This window comes from Pristiophorus japonicus, chromosome X (genome assembly GCF_044704955.1).
Source record: "Pristiophorus japonicus isolate sPriJap1 chromosome X, sPriJap1.hap1, whole genome shotgun sequence".
Taxonomy (NCBI): Eukaryota; Metazoa; Chordata; class Chondrichthyes; family Pristiophoridae; genus Pristiophorus; species Pristiophorus japonicus.
The window spans coordinates 33337332-33357930 of record NC_092010.1 but is presented as its reverse complement, the minus strand read 5'-3'; the positions used below and the strand labels follow the sequence as shown (position 1 = coordinate 33357930).

At 44.9% G+C, this 20599-nt stretch overlaps 1 protein-coding gene across 5 annotated transcripts in view; it reads left to right on the top strand.

The window, feature by feature from the left end:
- The window catches only part of LOC139240955 (tensin-2-like), a 344077-nt gene that overhangs the window by 293879 nt on the left and 29599 nt on the right, over window positions 1-20599 (top strand). For all 5 annotated transcript variants that reach the window (XM_070869537.1, XM_070869535.1, XM_070869540.1 and 2 more), the window contains exons 19-20: window positions 5706-5898; window positions 18069-18865. In XM_070869537.1, the coding sequence (XP_070725638.1) occupies window positions 5706-5898; window positions 18069-18865 (990 nt within the window). The remainder of the gene's footprint in view (window positions 1-5705; window positions 5899-18068; window positions 18866-20599) is intronic.

The following is a 20599-nucleotide window of genomic DNA, read 5'->3' as shown; positions in this document are numbered from 1 at the left end:
ACTGGATTCTATCCCCATTGTTGATGCTCATTTAATCTCCCCCTTTGGCTGCAGTCCCTTGCCCGTACTCGGAAGTTTCTTTCAGTCCAGCGAACGTGTCAGGGTACAATTTGCTCTGTGTGCACAGCAGCAAGTTAGAACATAAGAACATAAGAAATAGGAGCAGGAGTACGCCACCTGGCCCTTCAAGCCTGCTCCGCCATTCAATAAGGTCATGGCTGATCTGATCATGGACACTCCACTCCACTTCCCTGCCCGTTCCCCATAACCCTTTATTCCCTTATTGCTCAAAAATCTGTCTCTCTCCCCCTTAAATATATTCAATAACCCAGCTTCCACAGCTCTCAGGGGCAGAGAATTCCACAGATTTACAACGCTCTGAGAGAAGAAATTTCTCCTCATCTCAGTTTTAAATGGGAGGCCCCTTATTCTGAGACTATGTCCCCTAGTTTTAGTTTCCCCTATGAGTGGAAATATCCTCTCTGCATCCACCTTGTCGAGCCCCCTCATTATCTTATATGTTTCAATAAGATCACCTCTCATTCTTCTGAGCTCCAATGTGTATAGGCCCAACCTACTCAACCTATCCTCATAAGTCAAACCCCTCATCTCCGGAATCAACCTAGTGAACCTTCTCTGAACAGCCTCCAATGTAAGTATATTCTTCCTTAAATACAGAGACCAAAACTGGACGCAGTACTCCAGGTGTGGCCGAACCAATACCCTGTACAGTTGTAGCAGGACTTCTCTGCTTTTATACTCTATCCCCCTTGCAACAAAGGCCAACATTCCATTTGCCTTCCTGATTACTTGCTGCACCTGCATACTAACTTTTTGTGGACTCAAAAGAGTTTCCATGCACAAGGACCTTCAGGTCCCTCTGTACTGCAGCACTTTGCAATTTTTCTCCATTTAAATTAAAATTTGCTTTTCTATTATTTCTGCCAAAGTGGATAACCTCACATTTTAATATAGATTGTAAATAGTTGAGGCCCCAGCACTGATCCCTGCAGCACCCCACTAGTTACTGTTTGCCAACTGGAATATGACCCGTTTATCCCGACTCTCTGTTTTCTGTTAGTTAGCCCTCTGATGGCCAAAATGTTAATGATATCCAGAACATCAGAAATACCCTTCTGTGTTCATGCCAGCCTTTCACCTTGAACTCTCTGAGAACGTTCTGACTCCCTGGTGTGCTGGTGTAAGTAGCGCAAGCAGTTTAACACAAAGCACAAGGTTTCGCTGGTGTTACTAACCAAAGAACAATTATTTTATTCTTTTGGCCTCACCCGTTATGCTGAATAAATAGAAAAATGTCAAAAGACATTCTACTTGTATTTTACCCAAGCACAGTCAAGATATATAGACTAAAGCTTTAACAAACTGCATCTATATCGCATTAAAAATCTTGCGCATGGTTCCCAAACCTTGCTTCCTGCTGTCATTATTTTTGGTCATAAATTTTCATCAACATTTTCTGTTAGTATTTGCTATGTCAACTGCCCCTATTCAATTTTGCTAAGCTAATTGTCACGGTGTAGTTCAGGGCTCTGGCCACTAGGTGGCTCTGTGGGACGAGTTTTACATAGAATTACTACAACAACAACTTGTATTTATATAGCATAGGATTACATCGGATATACAGCACAGAAACAGGCCATTCGACCCAACCAGTCCATACCGGCGTTTATGCTCCACTTGAGCCTTCTCCCATCTTTCCTCATCTAAATCTATCAGCATAAACCATTATTCCCTTCTTCCTCATATGCTTGTCTAACCGCTTCTTAAATGCATCTATACTATTTGCTTTAACCACTCCCTGTAGTAGTGAGTTCTACATTCTCACCACTCTCTGGGTAAAAAAGTTTCTTCTGAATTCCCGATTGGATTTCTTGGTGACTATCTTATATTGATGGCCTCTAGTTATGCTCTTCCCCACAAGTGGAAACATTCTCTCTGTATCCATTCTATCAAAACCTTTCATAATTTTAAAGACCTCTATTAGGTCACCCCTCAGCCTTTTTTCAAGAGAAAAGAGACCCAGCCTGTTCATTTTTTTAAATTTCAAAATATACTTTATTCATATAAAAATTTGTACAGTACATTCAAAAGCAGTTCAGTACATTTAGCTGCGGTCAGCAATCCCATACACTACATTTGGGTGCTGACGGCAGTTCCGTTCGATACATTTCCTTGCTTTTCATTTCAAGTACAATTCGGTACAATACGGGATACATTGTCGTACATTCAACAAATTACGTTACATGTGTCACTATACAGTACATGGAATGGATGACGGTACATTTACATTTTTTCTTTTCAACGTATTACGAAACAGACCTTGCATTGTACATGGCACTACATAAGTGTTTACAGATCATGGTGCTCCATGTACACAAAAAAGAAGTTACAAGTACGGCCCGTCCCAGCCTGTTCATCCTTTCCTGATAGGTGTACCCTCACATTTCTGGTATCATCCTTCTAAATTTTCTCTGCACCCTCTCCAGTGCCTCTATATCGTTTTTCGAATATGGCGACCAGAACTGTATGCAGCACTCCAAGTGTGGTCTAACCAAGGTTCGATACAGGATTAGCATAGCTTCATTACTTTTCAATTCTATCCCTCAAGAAATAAACCCTAGTGCTTGGTTTGCTAAGTTTCTGAAGTATCTCTTCCAACACTATTATCATCTTGCATATGTAAACATAGAAACATAGAAACATAGAAAATAGGTGCAGGAGTAGGCCATTCGGCTCTTCTAGCCTGCACCGCCATTCAATGAGTTCATGGCTGAACATGCAACTTCAGTACCCCATTCCTGCTTTCTTGCCATACCCCTTGACCCCCCCTAGTAGTAAGGACTACATCTAACTCCTTTTTGAAGATACTACATTTAATCCCCTCGTCTAAATCATTAATATACAGTGTAAACAGCTGGGGCCCCAGCACAGAACCCTGCGGTACCACTACTCACCGCCTGCCACTCTGAAAAATACCCATTTACTCCTACTCTTTGCTTCCTGTCTGACAACCATTTCTCAATCCATGTCAGCACACTACCCCCAATCCCATGTGCTTTAACTTTGCACATTAATCTCTTGTGTGGAACCTTGTCGAAAGCCTTCTGAAAGTCCAAATATACCACATCAAATGGTTCTCCCTTGTCCATTCTACTGGAAACATCCTCAAAAAATTCCAGAAGATTTGTCAAGCATGATTTCCCTTTCACAAATCCATGCTGACTTGGACCTATCATGTCACCTCTTTCCAAATGCGCTGCTATGACATTCTTAATAATTGATTCCATCATCTTACCCACTACCGATGTCAGGCTGAACGGTCTATAATTCCCTGTTTTCTCCCTCCCTCCTTTTTTTAAAAAGTGGGGTTACATTGGCTACCCTCCACTCGATAGGAACTGATCCAGAGTCAATGGAATGTTGGAAAATGACTGTCAATGCATCCGCTTTTTCCAAGGCCACCTCCTTAAGTACTCTGGGATGCAGTCCATCAGGCCCTGGAGATTTATCGGCCTTCAATCCCATCAATTTCCCCAACACAATTTCCCGACTAATAAGGATTTCCCTCAGTTCCTCCTCCTTACTAGACCCTCTGACCCTTATATCCGGAATGTTGTTGGTGTCCTCCTTAGTGAATACCGAACCAAAGTACTTGTTCAATTGGTCCGCCATTTCTTTGTTCCCCATTATGACTTCCCCTGATTCTGACTGCAGGGGACCTACGTTTGTCTTTACTAACCTTTTTCTCTTTACACATCTATAGAAACGTTTGCAATCCGTCTTAATGTTCCCTGCAAGCTTCTTCTCGTACTCCATTTTCCCTGCCCTAATCAAACCCTTTGTCCTCCTCTAAATTTCTCCCAGTCTCCAGGTTCGCTGCTATTTCTGGCCAATTTGTATGCCACTTCCTTGGCTTTAATACTATTCCTGATTTCCCTTGATAGCCACGGTTGAGCCACCTTCCCTTCTTTATTTTTATGCCAGACAGGAATGTACAATTGTTGTAGTTCATCCATGCGGTCTCTAAATGTCTGCCAATGCCCATCCACAGTCAACCCCTCAAGTATCATTCGCCAATCAATCCTAGCCAATTCACGCCTCATACCTTCAAAGTTACCCTTCTTTAAGTTCTGGACCATGGTCTCTGAATTAACTGTTTCATTCTCCATCCTATTGCAGAATTCCACCATATTATGGTCACTCTTCCCCAAGGGGCCTCGCACAACGAGATTGCTAATGAATCCTCTCTCATTACATAACACCCAGTCGAAGATGGCCTCTCCCCTAGTTGGTTCCTCGACATATTGGTCTAGAAAACCATCCCTTATGCACGCCAGGAAATCCTCCTCCACCGTATTGCTTCCAGTTTGGTTAGCCCAATCTATGTGCATATTAAACATATGCTTATCAACTGATCATGGACCACACCAGAGGCAATTTACCAGCAGTTATAATCCATTCATTGCAGCACAAAGATTGCTGCTGAGGGCCGTGATTCCACTGGGTACAACTGTGGCTGCAAACCTGTTGCAATGGCAAAGCTTAAAGTAAGGTGCACAGTGGAGGCAACAATGGAAACATAAAACAGAAATACCTGAGTGATATAACCAGAATAAACGCACTGAGAAATGACAGAGGGAACTGTAGCATAGTGATTATGTTACTGGACTAGTAACATAAGGCCTGGGACATGAGTTCAACTCCCACCACAGCAGCTAGGAAATTTAAATTCAGTTAATTAAATAAAGCTGGTATCAGTAATGGTGACCATGAAACTATTGATTGTCTGGTTCTCTAATGTCCTTTAGGGAAGGAAATCTGCTGTCCTTAGCCAGTCTGGCCTATATGTGACTTAACTGCTCTCTGCTCGCCACCACCTTCTCGAGGGCAATTAGGATGGGCAATAAATGCTGGCCTTGCCAGTGACGCCCACATCTAATGAATTTTAAAAAATGACTTTGGTGATATCAGCTTAATACAGTCAATATAATAGGCGGCCTATCCGGTACCGCCCGATTTGCGGCACCACCCAAGATGAATTTCTAGGCCTCCATCTTCAGGGCCGGATAGAAATGGAGAAGAAAAAAAATTTGCTGGGCCATATCAAATAATTCAGCAGACAGACAAAAATATTGCTTATGTTCTTGCACGTCACAGCTGTGGCTCAGTGGGTAGCACATGTGCCTCTGAGTCAGAAAGTTGTGGGTTCAAAGCCCACTCCAGAGACTTGAGCACATAAATCTAGGTTGACACTCCAGTGCAGTGCTGAGGGAGTGCTGCACTGTCGGAGGTGTCGTCTTTTGGATGAGACGTTAAACCAAGGCCCCATCTGCCAATATTTATCCCTCAATCAACATCACTGAAACAGATTTTCTGGTCATTATCACATTGCTGTTTGTGGGAGCTTGCTGTGCACATTGGCTGCTGCGTTTTCCATATTACAACAGTGACTACACTCCAACATTACTTCATTGGCTGTAAGGTGCTTTGAGACATCTGGTGGTAGTGAAAGGTGCTACAGAATTGCAAGTCTTTCCTTCTTTTCTTTTTTTCATTAGTGGCTTTACAGGTTGTAATTATGTTAATAAGAAACTGTTGAAGAGTTACCTGAAATAGAGGCATAACAAAGTATAGAATTACAAAGGTAAAGCACTAAGTACATGTTGCCCTCACTCCTCTGTTAGAAGTCCAACTCAGCGCTGATCCGGTATCCCGAGGGAAAGAAACTTCTGTATCCCACCTTCCTGGAGAGCTTCGGAATCCAGAAATCCTGAGAAGACACCACCGCGAAGCCATGGTGATCTGTACCTCTCCATCCAACATGACTGAACCATTGACTCCTGTGTACACAGGTAGCCCTGTGTCTAATACTGAAAGGTACGTTCACTTTTTCTGTCACACTGAGAATAGAAATGAACTTTGAAACCTGATTTGAAAGGTACTGGAATACACATCAGGGCGGTCTGAGAGTAGAGTTCGGATGATCAGGCAGGAAGGGAGGATCATTAACGATATGCTGCTCTCTGCATCTATGCACCTTCACTATGTCAAAATCAGGAGTCATTAACCATCTTCTATTTCAACTCACTCTTTCAAAGTCATCAAGACTGTGGGGCTCCTCAGTCCTTTCAAACCCGAGCTTGGCATCACCGAACCACAATTTTTTAACTTGCCTTATCTCCTCTCCTACTCTCTTCAAACTTGGTGGGGTCCTTCTCTATAAACCTCAGCCCTTCAACCAGCACTATTCTCTATATTGTCAATGAAGGTGGATGTAATGTATGCACCTGTGAGGATACTCTCAGGTTTGTAGAGCTGTGGCGCAGGAGGGACTGGAGTGCATCGTCACCCCCGGCAACCAAATTTTAATTTGATTATTAGTGTTTAAAGTTTAATTTGTTTAATTGTTGGCTTTTAGTACCCCCCCCCCCACCCTTTTAGCCAGGGGGCACTTGTAAAATTTGTGTTTTTTAGTGCCCTAAAAAAAAAAGGGAGCACTTGTTTGCAAATGTTTGGAGTGTTCCCACCCCGCCGCCACCCCCGCCCCGCCTTTAATCAGGGGCCACTTGATTTAATTGATTTTTTGTTTTCTGCAAAAATAGTTGTAGAGCTGTTGCATTGCGAGTGGCTTAGCCAGTAACGTGATGTTCACACGACTCAATAAGACCCCAGTCAGTTGGGTTCGGGGGATCCACGATGAGGTATGCAGTTGTGAGCCTGGTGGATGAACTGGTAATGTGTCGTGTGATTGTTAAACCTTTGTTAATAAACCAACTAGTTCTTAATAGCAATGTGTTGCTATGGATTCTTAAACAAAGAACTCATGAAGCAAATACATTACAGTGTGTTTCCTAATTGGCAGCATGGATGGCAGTCCTGGATATCCTTTGAGATATTTGGTGCCTCATTTGTATCTTTGAATGTGGGAATAACCAAAGTGAAGCGAGGGGGAATAGTGTGAGATTTACATTTTTTAAATAATGTAGTAAGGCGCACAGCAAACTAGATGGCAGAACACAACCGAATTTGACCGGTTGGATAAAATAAGCCTCGGGTTTAATATTGGGATAGCTCTAGGTATTTGCAGCTAAATTCACCCACTTTGCTTTATTTATTTTTTAACAAAATGCGAGATTATGTAGCAGCTAATCTATGCATTGCTTTCCTTCTTTAAATATCTAGACCCACGCAAATATAGCGAATGTGCAAAATGCGCCGAAAACATCAAATTACTTCTGATAATACTTCCAGAGCATTCAACAACCACATTAGGCAAGCCAGAAAGTTAAGAAACAAAATTCACTGGTGATTTATAAAGCGATGCCTCGGAGACATTAAGAAGTACCAGGTGAAAAGTATTAAATGATCGGTACCCAAGGGGATAAAACGTTTGTCATTTTTTTCCCCCCTCTATGATAAATATATGTCCTGTTCAAGGTGAGGTGTGACAATTCTGGGAATAATGGGCTAATAATTCTGCTTTTGTGCTCCCACTACATGGCAACAGTGCATATAAGAACATAAGAAATAGGAGCCGGAGTAGGCCATTTGGCCCCTCAAGCCTGCTCCGCCATTTAATACGATCATGGCTGTTCCAATCATGGACTCAGCTCCACTTCCCTGCCCACTCCCCATAACCCTTTATCCCCTTATCGGTTAAGAAACTTTCTATCTCTGCCTTAAATGTATTCAATGACTCAGCTTCCACAGCTCTCTGAGGCAGCGAACTCCACAGATTTACAAGCCTCTGAGAGAAGAAATTTCTCCTCATCTCAGTTTTAAATGGGCAGCCCCTTATTCTAAGATCATGCCCTCTAGTTTTAGTCTCCCCTATCAGTGGAAACATCCTCTCTGCATCCACCTTGTCAAGCCCCCTCATAATCTTATATGTTTCGATAAGATCACCTCTCATTCTTCTGAATTCCAATGAGTAGAGGTCCAACCTACTCAACCTTTCCTCATAAGTCAACCCCCTCATCTCCGGAATCAACCTAATGAACCTTCTCTGAACTGCCTCCAAAGCAAGTATATCCTTTCTTAAATATGGAAACCAAAACTGTACGCAGTATTCCAGGTGTGACCTCACCAATACCCTGTATAACTGTAGCAAGACTTTGCTACTTTTATACTCCATCCCCTTTGCAATAAAGGCCAACATTCCATTGGCCTTCCTGATCACTTGCTGTATCTGCATACTAACCTTTTGTGTTTCATGCACCAGGACCCCCAGATCCCCCTGTACTGCAGCACTTTGCAATCTTTCTCCATTTAAATAATAATTTGCTCTTCTTTTTTTTTTCTGCCAAAGTGCATAACCTCACACTTTCCAACATTATACTCCATCTGCCAAATTTTTGCCCACTCACTTAGCCTGTCTATGTCCTTTTGCAGATTTTTTGTGTCCTCCTCACGCATTGCTTTTCCTCCCATCTTTGTATCATCAACAAACTTGGCTATGTTACAGTCGGTCCCTTCATCCAAGTCATTAATATAGATTGTAAATAGTTGGGGACCCAGCACTGATCCCTGCAGCACCCCACTAGTTACTGATTGCCAACCAGAGAATGAACCATTTATCCCGACTCTCTGTTTTCTGTTAGTTAGCCAATCTTCTATCCATGCTAATATATTACTCCCAACCCCGTGAACTTTTATCTTGTGCAGTAACCTTTTATGTGGCACCTTGTCAAATACCTTCTGAAAGTCCAAATACACCACATCCACTGGTTCCCTTTTATCCACCCTGTTCGTTACCTCCTCAAAGAATTCCAGCAAATTTGTCAAACATGATTTCCCCTTCATAAATCCATGCTGACTCTGCCTGACTGAATTTTGCTTTTCCAAATGTCCTGCTACTGCTTCTTTAATAATGGACGCCAACATTTTCCCAACCACAGATGTTAGGCTAACTGGTCTATAGTTTCCTGCTTTTTGTAAATAGGGGCGTTACAATTGCAGTTTTCCAATCTGCTGGGACCTCCCCAGACTCCAAGGAATTTTGGTAAATTACAACCAATGCATCCACTATCCCTGCCGCTACTTCTCTTAAGTGTATTGTGAGAATCATACACTCACCGTCCATGATTTTCTGTCCATTAATCTTTGATGGTGTGTGTGTGTGTGTGTGTGCGCAATTTCGGGATAATATGCTCCTGTCCTGTGCCGGGAGTACAGAAGCAGAATGTTGAGTGTCAGGCGTGGCTCAGTGGGCAGCACTCTCGCCTCAGAGTCAGAAGGTTGTGGGTTCAAGTCCACGCGAGGGACTTGAGCACATAAATCTAGGCTGACAGTCCAGTGCAACACTGAGGGAGTGCTGCACTGTCGGAGGTGCCGTCTTTCGGATGAGACTTTAAACCGAGGCCCCGTCCACTCTATCAGGTGGATGTAAAAGATCCCATGGCACTATTTCGAAGAAGAGCAGAGGGAGTTCTCCCCGGTGTCCTGGCCAATATTTAGCCCTCAGCCAACATAACAAAAACAGATTATCTGGTGATTATCACAATGCTGTTTGTGGAAGCTTGCTGTGCGCAAATTGGCTGCCGCGTTTCCCACATTACAACAGTGACTACACTCCAAAAGTACTACATTGGCTGTAAAGTGCTTTGAGACGTCCGGTGGTCGTGAAAGGCGCTATATAAATCCAAGTCTTTCTTTTTTACCCCAAGACTCTGGAGGTCAGGTTGAGCGGCCTTTCCTTGTGCGTGGCTGCTCTCACAGCCTAGAAAGTGCTGTTGGTCGTAGTGATGCTTAACGCGTTTTTATGGCATTCCTCTGTCCACCTCTTTTTCGCAGAGGTGTACACCATTCAGAATAACCGGTCAGTGTCCCTGTTAAAATAGCAGAGGGGCACAATAAAAAGATGGTGAGCAGTCATCTGCTAATATGACCACTGATCATTACTGGGCTATTGATGCCTAAACCTAGCTACTCTAGATCCATTCTTAAGAGGTGTCAAAGCCTTGGGTTTTCAGCGATAATAAGGGGCTGGACTTTCATCATTTTTTTCGATCATTTACCATCCATTTACCACCGGTGGTAAATTCATCAGTGATTTACCACCGGTGGTAAAAAAATACCACCGATCTTATTTTCTTTCCATTTTTATGACATCATTAAGTGTGCAACACCGAAATACCACCGAAAATTACCACCAGAGGTGAATTCATCAATACCACCATTTTTACCACTGGTCTAAATTACCACCGAGTAAAGTGCAGTCTTATCTGATCTTATCTGATCGAATCCAGTGCTACGGACACCATTTTAAAACACGGAGCTGCAGTCAATTCCACATGATAGAAGGCTAAGTTTTACAGACATCTTTATGTGAGTTCGGAGTTAGATTTTAAGGTTATTTGAGGCTTTTAGTGGATTATTTGAGTAAATTTGAGGACATTTTAAGGATATTTAAGAAAATTGGAGGACATTTGAGGACATTTGAGGACATTTGAGGACATTTGAGGACATTTGAGGACATTTGAGGACATTTGAGGACATTTGAGGACATTTTGAGAACATTTGCAGGACATTTAAAGGAATGGGGCCTAAAATGTCTCTGCCAATATTGCTGACTACTTATATGATGCAGAATAGAGCTGGAAGAAGGTTTATTCAAGAGCATTATGTGCCTAATTGAAGAGCTCGCAGACTTATGAGGAGGAGGCCTTACTCTCCATGCGTTTTCAGGGAGAGGCGCTCATATCTGCACCTATCTGAGGCACAGTGCATTAAAAATACCACTCATTTTACTTTCAGTGTTACACGTTGAAAAATAAGAACAAAATACAGTTAGCCCTACCACCTTCATATTTGATGAAAATAGCGTCTTTTGAGTGAGGCTGGTATTTCGGTGGCAAAAAAAAAATTGACTTTTAAATAGCACCGAAATACCACCAGAAAACCAGTGGTAGGGCTAAATGATGAAAATCCAGCCCAAAGGATGTGGCCCAACAAACTGGCAGAATGCACTTGATGGGCGTGCTGGCTCCCTCCTTATCCCACAGCTGCTTCTGCTCAGCTGAGAATGGATCACACACATGTGGCAGATGGAAGAGTTCTCCAGGGATAACTATAATAATATAGGATTTGGCACTCCGATGGCCATTCTGGAGCCTGACTTTAAGCATTTATGTGGCTGTCTGTCTCTTGGTCATATATCACCTCCACTGTCCTAAATACTTCAACTGCCTAATTAAATGAGTGATAGCGTGAGGCCCTGAGAACTCTTCTCATTTTACACGACTGCAATGCTTTCTCCTCTGCCCACCAGGCACATTTTATCATCTGAAAGTTATACTGGACTCTCTCATACTCCGACTGAGACACGCTTCCTGCTGAAGCACAATATCAGCATAACACATGGTTCCCTTGTGAAACAAGGGTCTGACAATTGTGCACAGAACACCCATTAGTATAGATCAAATGGTAAATATCAGGGGGGAACAAACAGTCTACGGAATTGGTCTCCTTAATCAACAACAACTTGCATTTATATAGCGCCATTAACATAGTAAAACGTCCCAAGGCGCTTCACAGGAGCATTATCAAACAGAATTTGACATCAAGCCGCATAAGGAGATATTAGGGCAGGTGACCAAAAGCTTGGTCAAAGAGGGAGATTTTAAGGAGTGTCTTAAAAAAGGAAAGAGAGGCAGAGAAGTTTAGAGAGGTAATTCGAGAGCTTAAAGCAGCTGAAGATACGGCTGTCAATGGCGGAGTGATTAAAATCGGGGATGCGCAAGAGGCCAAAATTGGAGGAGCGCCGAGATCTCGGGAGCGTTGTTGGGCTGGAGAAAGTTGCAGAGATAGAGAGGGGCGAGGCCATGGAGGGATTTGAACACAAGGAATTCAAAAGATCTAATCCTAAATCAAAAGATGTACATTTCCCAGCCCTAGGGAGCATCTATCTGTCGTGCACATTACTTGTCTTCTGGCTATAGATGTTAATGTAGTGAAAGGCGAAATGCAAACGCTGTGCTCCATCAGCACACTTTTTCCCCCCCTCCAAACATCTTTCCTTGCCCCCCCCCCGAAGGAGCAAGCTCACCGTGGGGTATGATTCTAACCACTTCCTGGTGCTTCCCCCAAGTGGCCATTGTTCATACTTCCGCCTAGACAGTGAGTTGTCGACAGGCTATTCGAAAATAGAGGACACTGGTTCGGCCACAACTGGAGTATTGTGTCCAATTCTGGGCACCGCACTTTAGGACGGATGTGAAGGCCTTAGAGAGGGAGCAGAAAAGATTTACAAGAATGATTCCAGGGATGAGGGACTTCAGTTACGTGGATGGACTGGAGAAGCTGGGGTTGTTCTCCTTAGAGCAGAGAAGGTTGAGAGGAGATTTGATGGAGATGTTCAAAATCATGAGGGTCTGGACAGAGTAGAGAGAGAGAAACTGTTCCCATTGGCGGAAGGGTCAAGAACCAGTGGACACAGAGTTAAGGCGATTGGCAGAAGAACCAAAGGCGACATGAGGGAAAACAGCGAGTGGTTAGGATCTGGAATGTGCTGCCTGAGAGGCAGATTCAATCACTGCTTTCAAAAGGGAGTTGGATAAGTACCTGAAAGAGAAACAAATGCAGGGTTACGGGGAAAGGGCGGGGGAGTGGGACTGGCTGAGATGCTCTTGCAGAGAGCCGGCACGGGCTCGACAGGCCGAATGGCCTTCTGTGCTGTAACCGTTCGATGATTCTATGAATTAGTCCTCTGCTCACCCGATGACTCCACACACACATGCTTTCTAGCTGGGGTTATGTAAATCATAGAATCATAGGGCCCAAGTTTCCACATGATTTGCTCCTGATTTTTAGGAGCAACTGGTGGAGAACGGAGTATCTTAGAAATCGGAATTCTCCACATTTAAGTTTTCTGCAGTTCTAGTCAGGTAGAACAGTTTCACTTTTGAACAGAATTTTTTTTTCAAAAGGGGGTGTGTCCGGCCACTGACGCCTGATTTGAAAGTTTCCACAGTGAAAACGTACTCCAAACTAACTTAGAATGGAGCAAGTGAAGATTTTTGTACGCTTGAAAAAACCTTGTCGACACATTAAAAAGGCGCAGGTTACAAATTAGGCGTCGGGAACGAGGTGGGGGGGAAGGGAAGTCATTAAATTCTACAATAAATCCTTAGTTATACTTATACAAATATTATACAAATAAATCCAACCTGAATAAAAATTTATAAGCAAAGAAAAGATTAAATAAACCATGTTCCTACCTGTGTGAAAGTGCTTCAGGCAGGCCTTTCAGGCAGCGGTTTGCCGTCGGGACCGACCGACGGCAGGGGGAGGGAGGGAGAAGGCTGCAGGAAGCCTCAGTACTTGAGGCAGCCGTTTGCCGTCAGGACCGACGGACGGCAGGGGGAGAAAGCTGCAAGGAGCCTCAGTGCTGATCATGGAAGGGCAATGTGGTTTTATTTAAAAAATTTTAAAATTGAACAGCTACAAAGAATTTGAATAGTCTCAAACAAGTGCATGTGTCCCGTTTATCACAGTCTATCTTTAATTACAGAATGCACTCCCTCACCCTCACACAGAAATATCAAGAAAATTAAAATGCAAGCCTTTGCAAGGGTTCAATAAACAAATTTTTACTTTTTCTTCAGCACTTTTTAAAATGGCCGAGTGCCAATGTTTACTTCAGACTGTGCATGCGCGAACGCTCTAATGCGCACGGGCAGGGTTGCCGGCACGAAAAAAACTCATTTAAATTGTACCCGCCCCCTCCTACTTACAAAATCGGTGCGAGTGGTAGGCTCCGCCCCCTGGGCGCCGCGCCAAGCAGACATCGAGCTGCAAAGCGCTCGAGAATAGTGCGTTTTTTTTCAGGCGCCGTTCTCGGCGCGAAAAACGGGCGCCCAGCTCAGAGGGGCGCCTGTTTTGCCGCATGTGGAAACTTGGGGCCATGGAAAGGAGGCCATTCGGCCCATCGTGTCTGTGCCGGCCGACCAAGAGCTATCCAGCCTAATCCCACTTTCCAGCACTAGGTCCGTAACCCTGCAGGTTACAGCACTTCAAGTGCACATCCAAGTACTTTTTAAATGTGGTGAAGGTTCCTGCCTCTATCACCCTTTCAGGCAGTGAGTTCCAGACCCTCACCACTCTCTGGGTGAAGAAATTGCTCCTCAAATCTCCTCTAAACCTCCCCCCAATTACTTTAAATATATGCCTCCTGGTTATTAAACTCTCTGCTAAGGGAATATGTCCTTCCTATCCACTCTATCCAGGCCCTCATAATTTTATGCATCTCAATTAGATCTCCCTTCAGCCTCCTTTGTCCCAAAGAAAACAGACCCAGCATCTCCAATCTTTCCTCATAGCCAACATTCTCCAGTCCAGGCAACATTCTTATAAATCTCCTCTCACCCTTTCCAGTGCAATCACATCTTTCCTGTAATGTGGTGACCAGAACTGCACACAGTACTCCAGCTGTGGCCTCAGCAGTGTTTTATACAGTTCAAGCATAACCTTGCAAGTTCTTTCTTTTACTGTCATTCTTTACCTTTAATGAGCACAAACTCCTCCAAAATTTGAAAGCAGACAAAAAGTAAAAGAAACCGAGGATAGAATGACCCCATGTGGCTGGAAACCGTTCCTTTTTAGATCCGATCACAAGAACAAGTTCACCTGCTAGGCAGTCGTGGATGTGGCAAGGACTTGTGTCTGTTTGAAGCCTGACGGCTCAGTCAATGCCTGCATACGGCTGATTGACAGCTCTAAATAGAGCACAAAATTTCAACAACATTTACAGTACTTTATTTGTGTAATTAAACTGAATTGAAAGCAGAATTATGGATCTTTTTGTAAGTTCGGGTCATTTCACAAGGATATTGGCATTACATAAAGAATGCTGTGGTATCCTGGGACTTTTGAGATGTCAGTTAAGACAACACGCAGCTGAACTTTGCAACCCCAGTCTGACAGGTCGTCATTGAAACTGGATTTAGAATATTATTCTGCTGCCTCCTCCTCTGGTCCCATCTGCATTTAATTTGCACTGTGGCAGTTCCCAGAGACTGGAGCAACTGCTGCAGTCAGTAATGATCAGGCAGCCCACTCACTCAGCAGTTACATTTGGACCAACGCACACCATCGCCATTTGCTGCAGATTACTTCAAAAAGCCCATTCATGTTTACTTCTTTACTGCAACCTGACCATAATCCACTTGTACTTCTCAATGTGGGTGGCTCTTTACTCACCCACCTCTCCTGCAATTGGTGCTTCATATAGACTACAATTTTGCAGGCACCAGGAGACCTCCTGTATCTCATCCAAGTGGCCATTTTTCAGCTGCAAGCTAAAATTGAGTGATATCCTTCTCCTCCTTCTCCTCCTCTTCTTCCTCTCCTCCTCCACCCCTTCCTCCTCCACCCCTTCCTCCTCCCCCTCCTCTCCCTTCTCTTCCTCCTCCCCTTCCCGCTTCCTCCTCCTCCTCCTCCCTCCACCTCTTCCTCCTCCTCCCCCTCCCCCTCTTCCTCTTCCTCCTCGACCTCCTCAACCTCCCTCTCCTCCTCCTCCCCCTCCTCCTGCTCCTCCTCCACCACTTCTTCCTCCTCCTCTTTCCCTCCTCCTCCCCCTCTTACTCCTCCTTCCCTCCTCCTCCCCCTCTTACTCCTCTTCCTCCTCCCTTTTCCTCTTCCTCCTCCTCCCCACCTCTTCTTCGTCCTCCATCTCTTCCTTTTCCTCCTCCTCCAGCACGTCGTCTTCTTCCTACATTTCCTCGTCCTCCTTTTCCTCTTCCTCCTCCCTTTTCGGCTTCCTCCTCCTCCTCCCCCTCCCCCTCCTCCTCCTCATCCCCCTCCTCCTGCTCCTCCCCCACACCCTCCTCCCCATCTCTTCCTCCTCCTCCCTCTCCTCATCTTCCTCCTTTTCCTCCTCCTCCCCTCCTCCTCCACCACTTCTTCCTCCTGCTCTACCTCCTCTTCCTCCTTCTCCCTCTCCGCCTTCTTTTCCTCTATTCCCTTCTCCCTCATATGCTTGTCCAACATCCCCTTAAATGCATCGATACTATTCGCCTCGACCCCTCCCTGTGGTAGTGAGTTCCACATTCTCACCACTCTCTGGGTAAAGAAGTTTCTTCTGAATTCCCTATTGGATTTATGACTGACTATCTTATATTGATAGCCTCTAGTTATGCTCTTCCCCACAAGTGGAATAATTGGGTTCAATTTTCCCCAAAGCATTTTTTGGCGTACTTGAAGAGTTACGCCCGATTTTTTGGGGCCAAAGTACGCCAAAAAAAAAATGCTCAAAGTTTCCCCATTGGATTTCTTCATTTTGGCCTAACCTAACCCGACTTTTAGTTTTGGGGGTGGAGCCTTGATCTGCGCTAAAAAGATGGGGCTGCCATGGTAACCAGGGACACAATGCGAGCTGAGGCTGCAAAGTGAAACATACGGCCAGCTCCCAACACATTCAAATAATTGAAAAATCTTCTCTCTCTCTCTCTCTCTCTAAGGTGTTTTTCAATTCTTTCAGTGTGTCCGGGCATCTGCTGAGCGCTTTCCTTACCTGCGCTGATTTCCTTAACTCTAGGGAAGGCTTTTCAGGACAGGTCACATAGACTGGCCTAAGCAGAACTGGAGTAACTCCCAGCTGGTCAAACTTCCCTGAAGTGGCGTAGGTGGCTGGTTACGGCCCCTTTGGCTGAAAAAAAAAACTGACTTAAAAAAATTGTAACTAACCGAGTTACGCTGGTGCAAACTGATTGGGGAAACTGTGTTTTTTCAACTTAGGCCAAAAAGAGCAGCCTGCTCCAAACAAGTGGCGCAAATCACTGGGGAAAATTGAGCCCTTCTCCCTGTATCCACTCTATCAAAACCTTTCATAATTTTAAAGATCTCTATTAGGTCACACCTCGGCCTTCTTTCAAGAGAAAAGAGACCCAGTCTGTTCATCCTTTCCTGATATGTATACCCTTGCATTTCTGGTATCATCCTTGTAAATCTTCTCTGCACCCTCTCCAGTGCCTCTATATCCTTTTTATAATATGGCGACCAGAACTGTATGCAGTACTCCAAGTGTGGTCTAACCAAGGTTCGATACAAGTTTAGCATAACTTCCCTACTTTTCAATTCTATACCTCTAGAAATAAACCCTAGTGCTTGGTTTGCTTTTTTTATGGCCTTGTTAGCCTGTGGCGCAACCTTTAGTGATTTGTGTGTCGGTACTCCGAGATCCCTTTGTTCCTCTACCCCATTTAGATTCTTATTTTCCAAGTAATAAGTGACCTCCCTATCACTGGGAAGATAAGAATCTGTTAGCACAAGATAGATTGAGAATTAATCAAAGCACCCTTAAGTTTCACATTACCTATAATAAAAAATACTCCGAGGATCCTGAGGGAAATGGGGGAGGAAATAGCGGAGGCCCCAGAAATTATACTCCAGAGTGGATGTATGCTGGGGGACTGGATAATGGCCAGTGTAATACCCATTCTCAAACAGGGAGACAGAGCTACCCAGGTCATTGCAGACCAGTCAGTTTAACATCTGTGGTAGGGAGCAGATGAAGAGGAAATAATTAGAAGCAGCCGACATGGATTTCAGAAAAGATGCTGCTTGACTAACCTGGTAGATTTCTTTGAGCAGGTGACAGATATGGTGGAGGGGGGAAATGCAGCGGATGTTGTGTACAAGAACTTTCAGAAAGCCTTTGACAAGGTGCCACACAGGACACTACTGGAGAAGATTAAGGGGTAACATCAGTGGCTGGTACACTGAGGAAGAAGGGTCCCACCTAGGGGGTGGGTGAGGTCCAGGTTGGGATTTGGCCTTGGCACCCCGAGATGAGGGGGTGGCTTTTCAATGATATAAAGGCAGCTGATCTTGTTTCCAGGAGGTGTGGGGGGGGGGGGGAATACAGTTGTCAAAGGTCCATTTTTCAGAGCCCTACCTTCTGCCGCTGCGAACTTCAGCAGGGTGGGTGTGTCCACCCATGCATTCTTGGGGCCTTTGTCTTCTAATTCTTTATGTTGTAGTCAGTGTAAACACAAGCGGACAGAGGGCTTTAAGTCTTTTCATGTTTTTTTTAATATAACTATCAACAGCACAGGGACAGCAGAGGGTGGCCCTGCAACACCAGTCCAGCCATCTGTGGTCACTGGCCCAAAATGGACAACCCCACCTGGAACAGAAGCAAGCCTTCATGCCCCTGTCTCTCCTGTGTCAGGAAACAGTGGCTCGCCTGTCAGCTGCCACAGCAACGCAAGCCCCAGAAGCCCCACAGATCAAGAGCCAAACAGCCAGCAGGTGAATGGAGTCGAGACCTACGCAGTGCCTGGGAACCCAGTGAGTGTGCATCAGGCATTGACCATTACCACTCAGATAATTCCGAACCAAAGCAAAAGAATAGATGGTTCCAATGGGCCTTCCATGCCATGCAGTCCAGCTTTCAAAGGCAGTCCAGTGGAAACCATCTCAGATCACTGTGTCTCTGTTACACCTGGGAATTCAACCCTCATCAGATATCCACCAAACAGTGCATTAAACGTCCCGTGTTTTGTTAGCCTGCAACACCAACCACTATCAATGGATATGGTTGCTCCACAGTCCTGCCAAGGAAGTCCGGATTCGCAAGCACCTCCAACTCCTGCATTCCCGGTCTCTACGCCCTACTATACTCCTTTCTCTCCTTCTGAGGCATTCACCTACCAGCCAGGGAGCTCGCCATGTTTGCAGCAACCACCCTTACCAGAGAAACGACGTATGTCTGCCAGCCATGGAATGGCCAACGGAAGATCTTTCTCTCCCACGCTAAGAGGTGTCCAGGCGCCCAGTGAAAGCACACCGCATCACGTGACGTTCTCACCCAATACTTTGGACTTCTCTGTGCATTCATTAACAGGTGAGCAGTCACATTATGTACAAGCCGCGTTGAGCGATTGTTTAATGGGTTTCACTTTGGTGTCCCTTTCATTCCCATAGAATGGTACGCAGGTACGTACCTTGAGCTGCGAGATCCAAAAGATCAGGGATCATGCGGTTTGACTGACACCATTTGGGAATCAGCTGACTGGAGATGGAATTGTGATGGGTTTGTGAAGCATCTTAATTCTCTGACCACCATCCAGAAGCAGATGAAGTATCTCAAAATTCTGGTGACTGGTCTAGTGCTCCAGCTAAGAGTTAATAAAACGTGCCCGCCCTATACAATGCTTCATGAATAGAGGTATAGAGTACAAAAGTGTGGAAATTATGATGAACCTGAATGAAACACTGGTTCGGCCTCAATTCTGGGCACCGCACTTTAGGAAGGATGTGAAGGCCTTCGAGAGGAGACAGAAAAGATTTGCGAGAATGTTTCTATGGATAAGGGACCTTAGTTACGTGGATAGACTGGAGAAGCTGGGGTTGTTCTCCTTGGAGCAGAGAAGGTTGAGAGGAGATTTGATAGAGGTGTTCAAAACCATGAGGGATCTGGACAGAGTAGATAGAGAGAAACTGTTTCCATTGGTGGAAGGGTCAAGAACCAGAGGACACAGATTTAAGATGATTGGCAGAAGAATCAAATGCGACACGAGGGAAAACTTTTTTACACAGCGAGTGGTTATGATCTGGAATGCACGGCCTGAGAGGGTGGTGGAGGCAGACTCAATCGTGGCTTTCAAAAGGGAGTTGGATAAGTTTCTGAAGGGAAAAATTTAAGGGCTACGGGGAAAGGGTGGGTGAGTGGGACTAGCTGAGGTGTTCTTGCAGAGAGCCGGCACGGGCTCGACGGGCCGAATGGCCTCCTTCTGTGCTGTAACCATTCTATGATTTTAATGCAGGTGTGCTCAGTAGCCGACCGATCCCCTTATGAAGTAAATGTATATTTCTACAGACTAATGCACTGTAGCCCCTTCATGTATTTAACCATTTTGAGATGAGTAGACAACCTCATGCAGATAGCTTTTGTTATGTGTTGGCTTGGATCAGCCTTCCTCAACCTCTACAATATAAGTGAGCGTGCTGGACTGGAAAGTCACCGTTTGCAACCTTGGTGTCCTAGCCAACCCTGAACCCCATGTTGTTTCCATCGCAAAGACCACCTACTGGTGTTGCGATCACCCGCCCTTTATAGAACCCCCCCCTTGATGTTCATTCCAATTAAAATCAAGGGATGAGGAGAATCGGGTGGGTTCTATAATGGGCAGGCGATCCACTCCGCCAGATCACCACCCAGGTAGTGAAAATGAAAACTACCCTCAGGTGTACTGGGAAAGCAACAGGCGCTTGTGGGGACCACCAAAGGTTCCAGGCCAGACCCCTTGAAAACGGGCAGACATTTCGAATGTGGCTCCTTTTGATATGGAGGAGAAACCAGCATCTTGACCCCTCTAGGCCCGGGTGTCTTCTGTCGAACTTTCCGGCCGATTCGGCCCAGGTGAGACCCAGCCCGCCAAAACATGCAAATCATGGGATTCCCACCCTTGGCCATGTGACCTTTGGTAGCGTCGATGACAGAGGTCAAGATATTAAGGGGAACAGATGGAGTAGATAGAGAGAAACTATTTTCACTGATTGGGGAGTCTAGGACTAGGGGACAAAATTAGAGCCAGACCTTTCAGGAGTGAAATTAGGAAACACTTCTGCACACAAA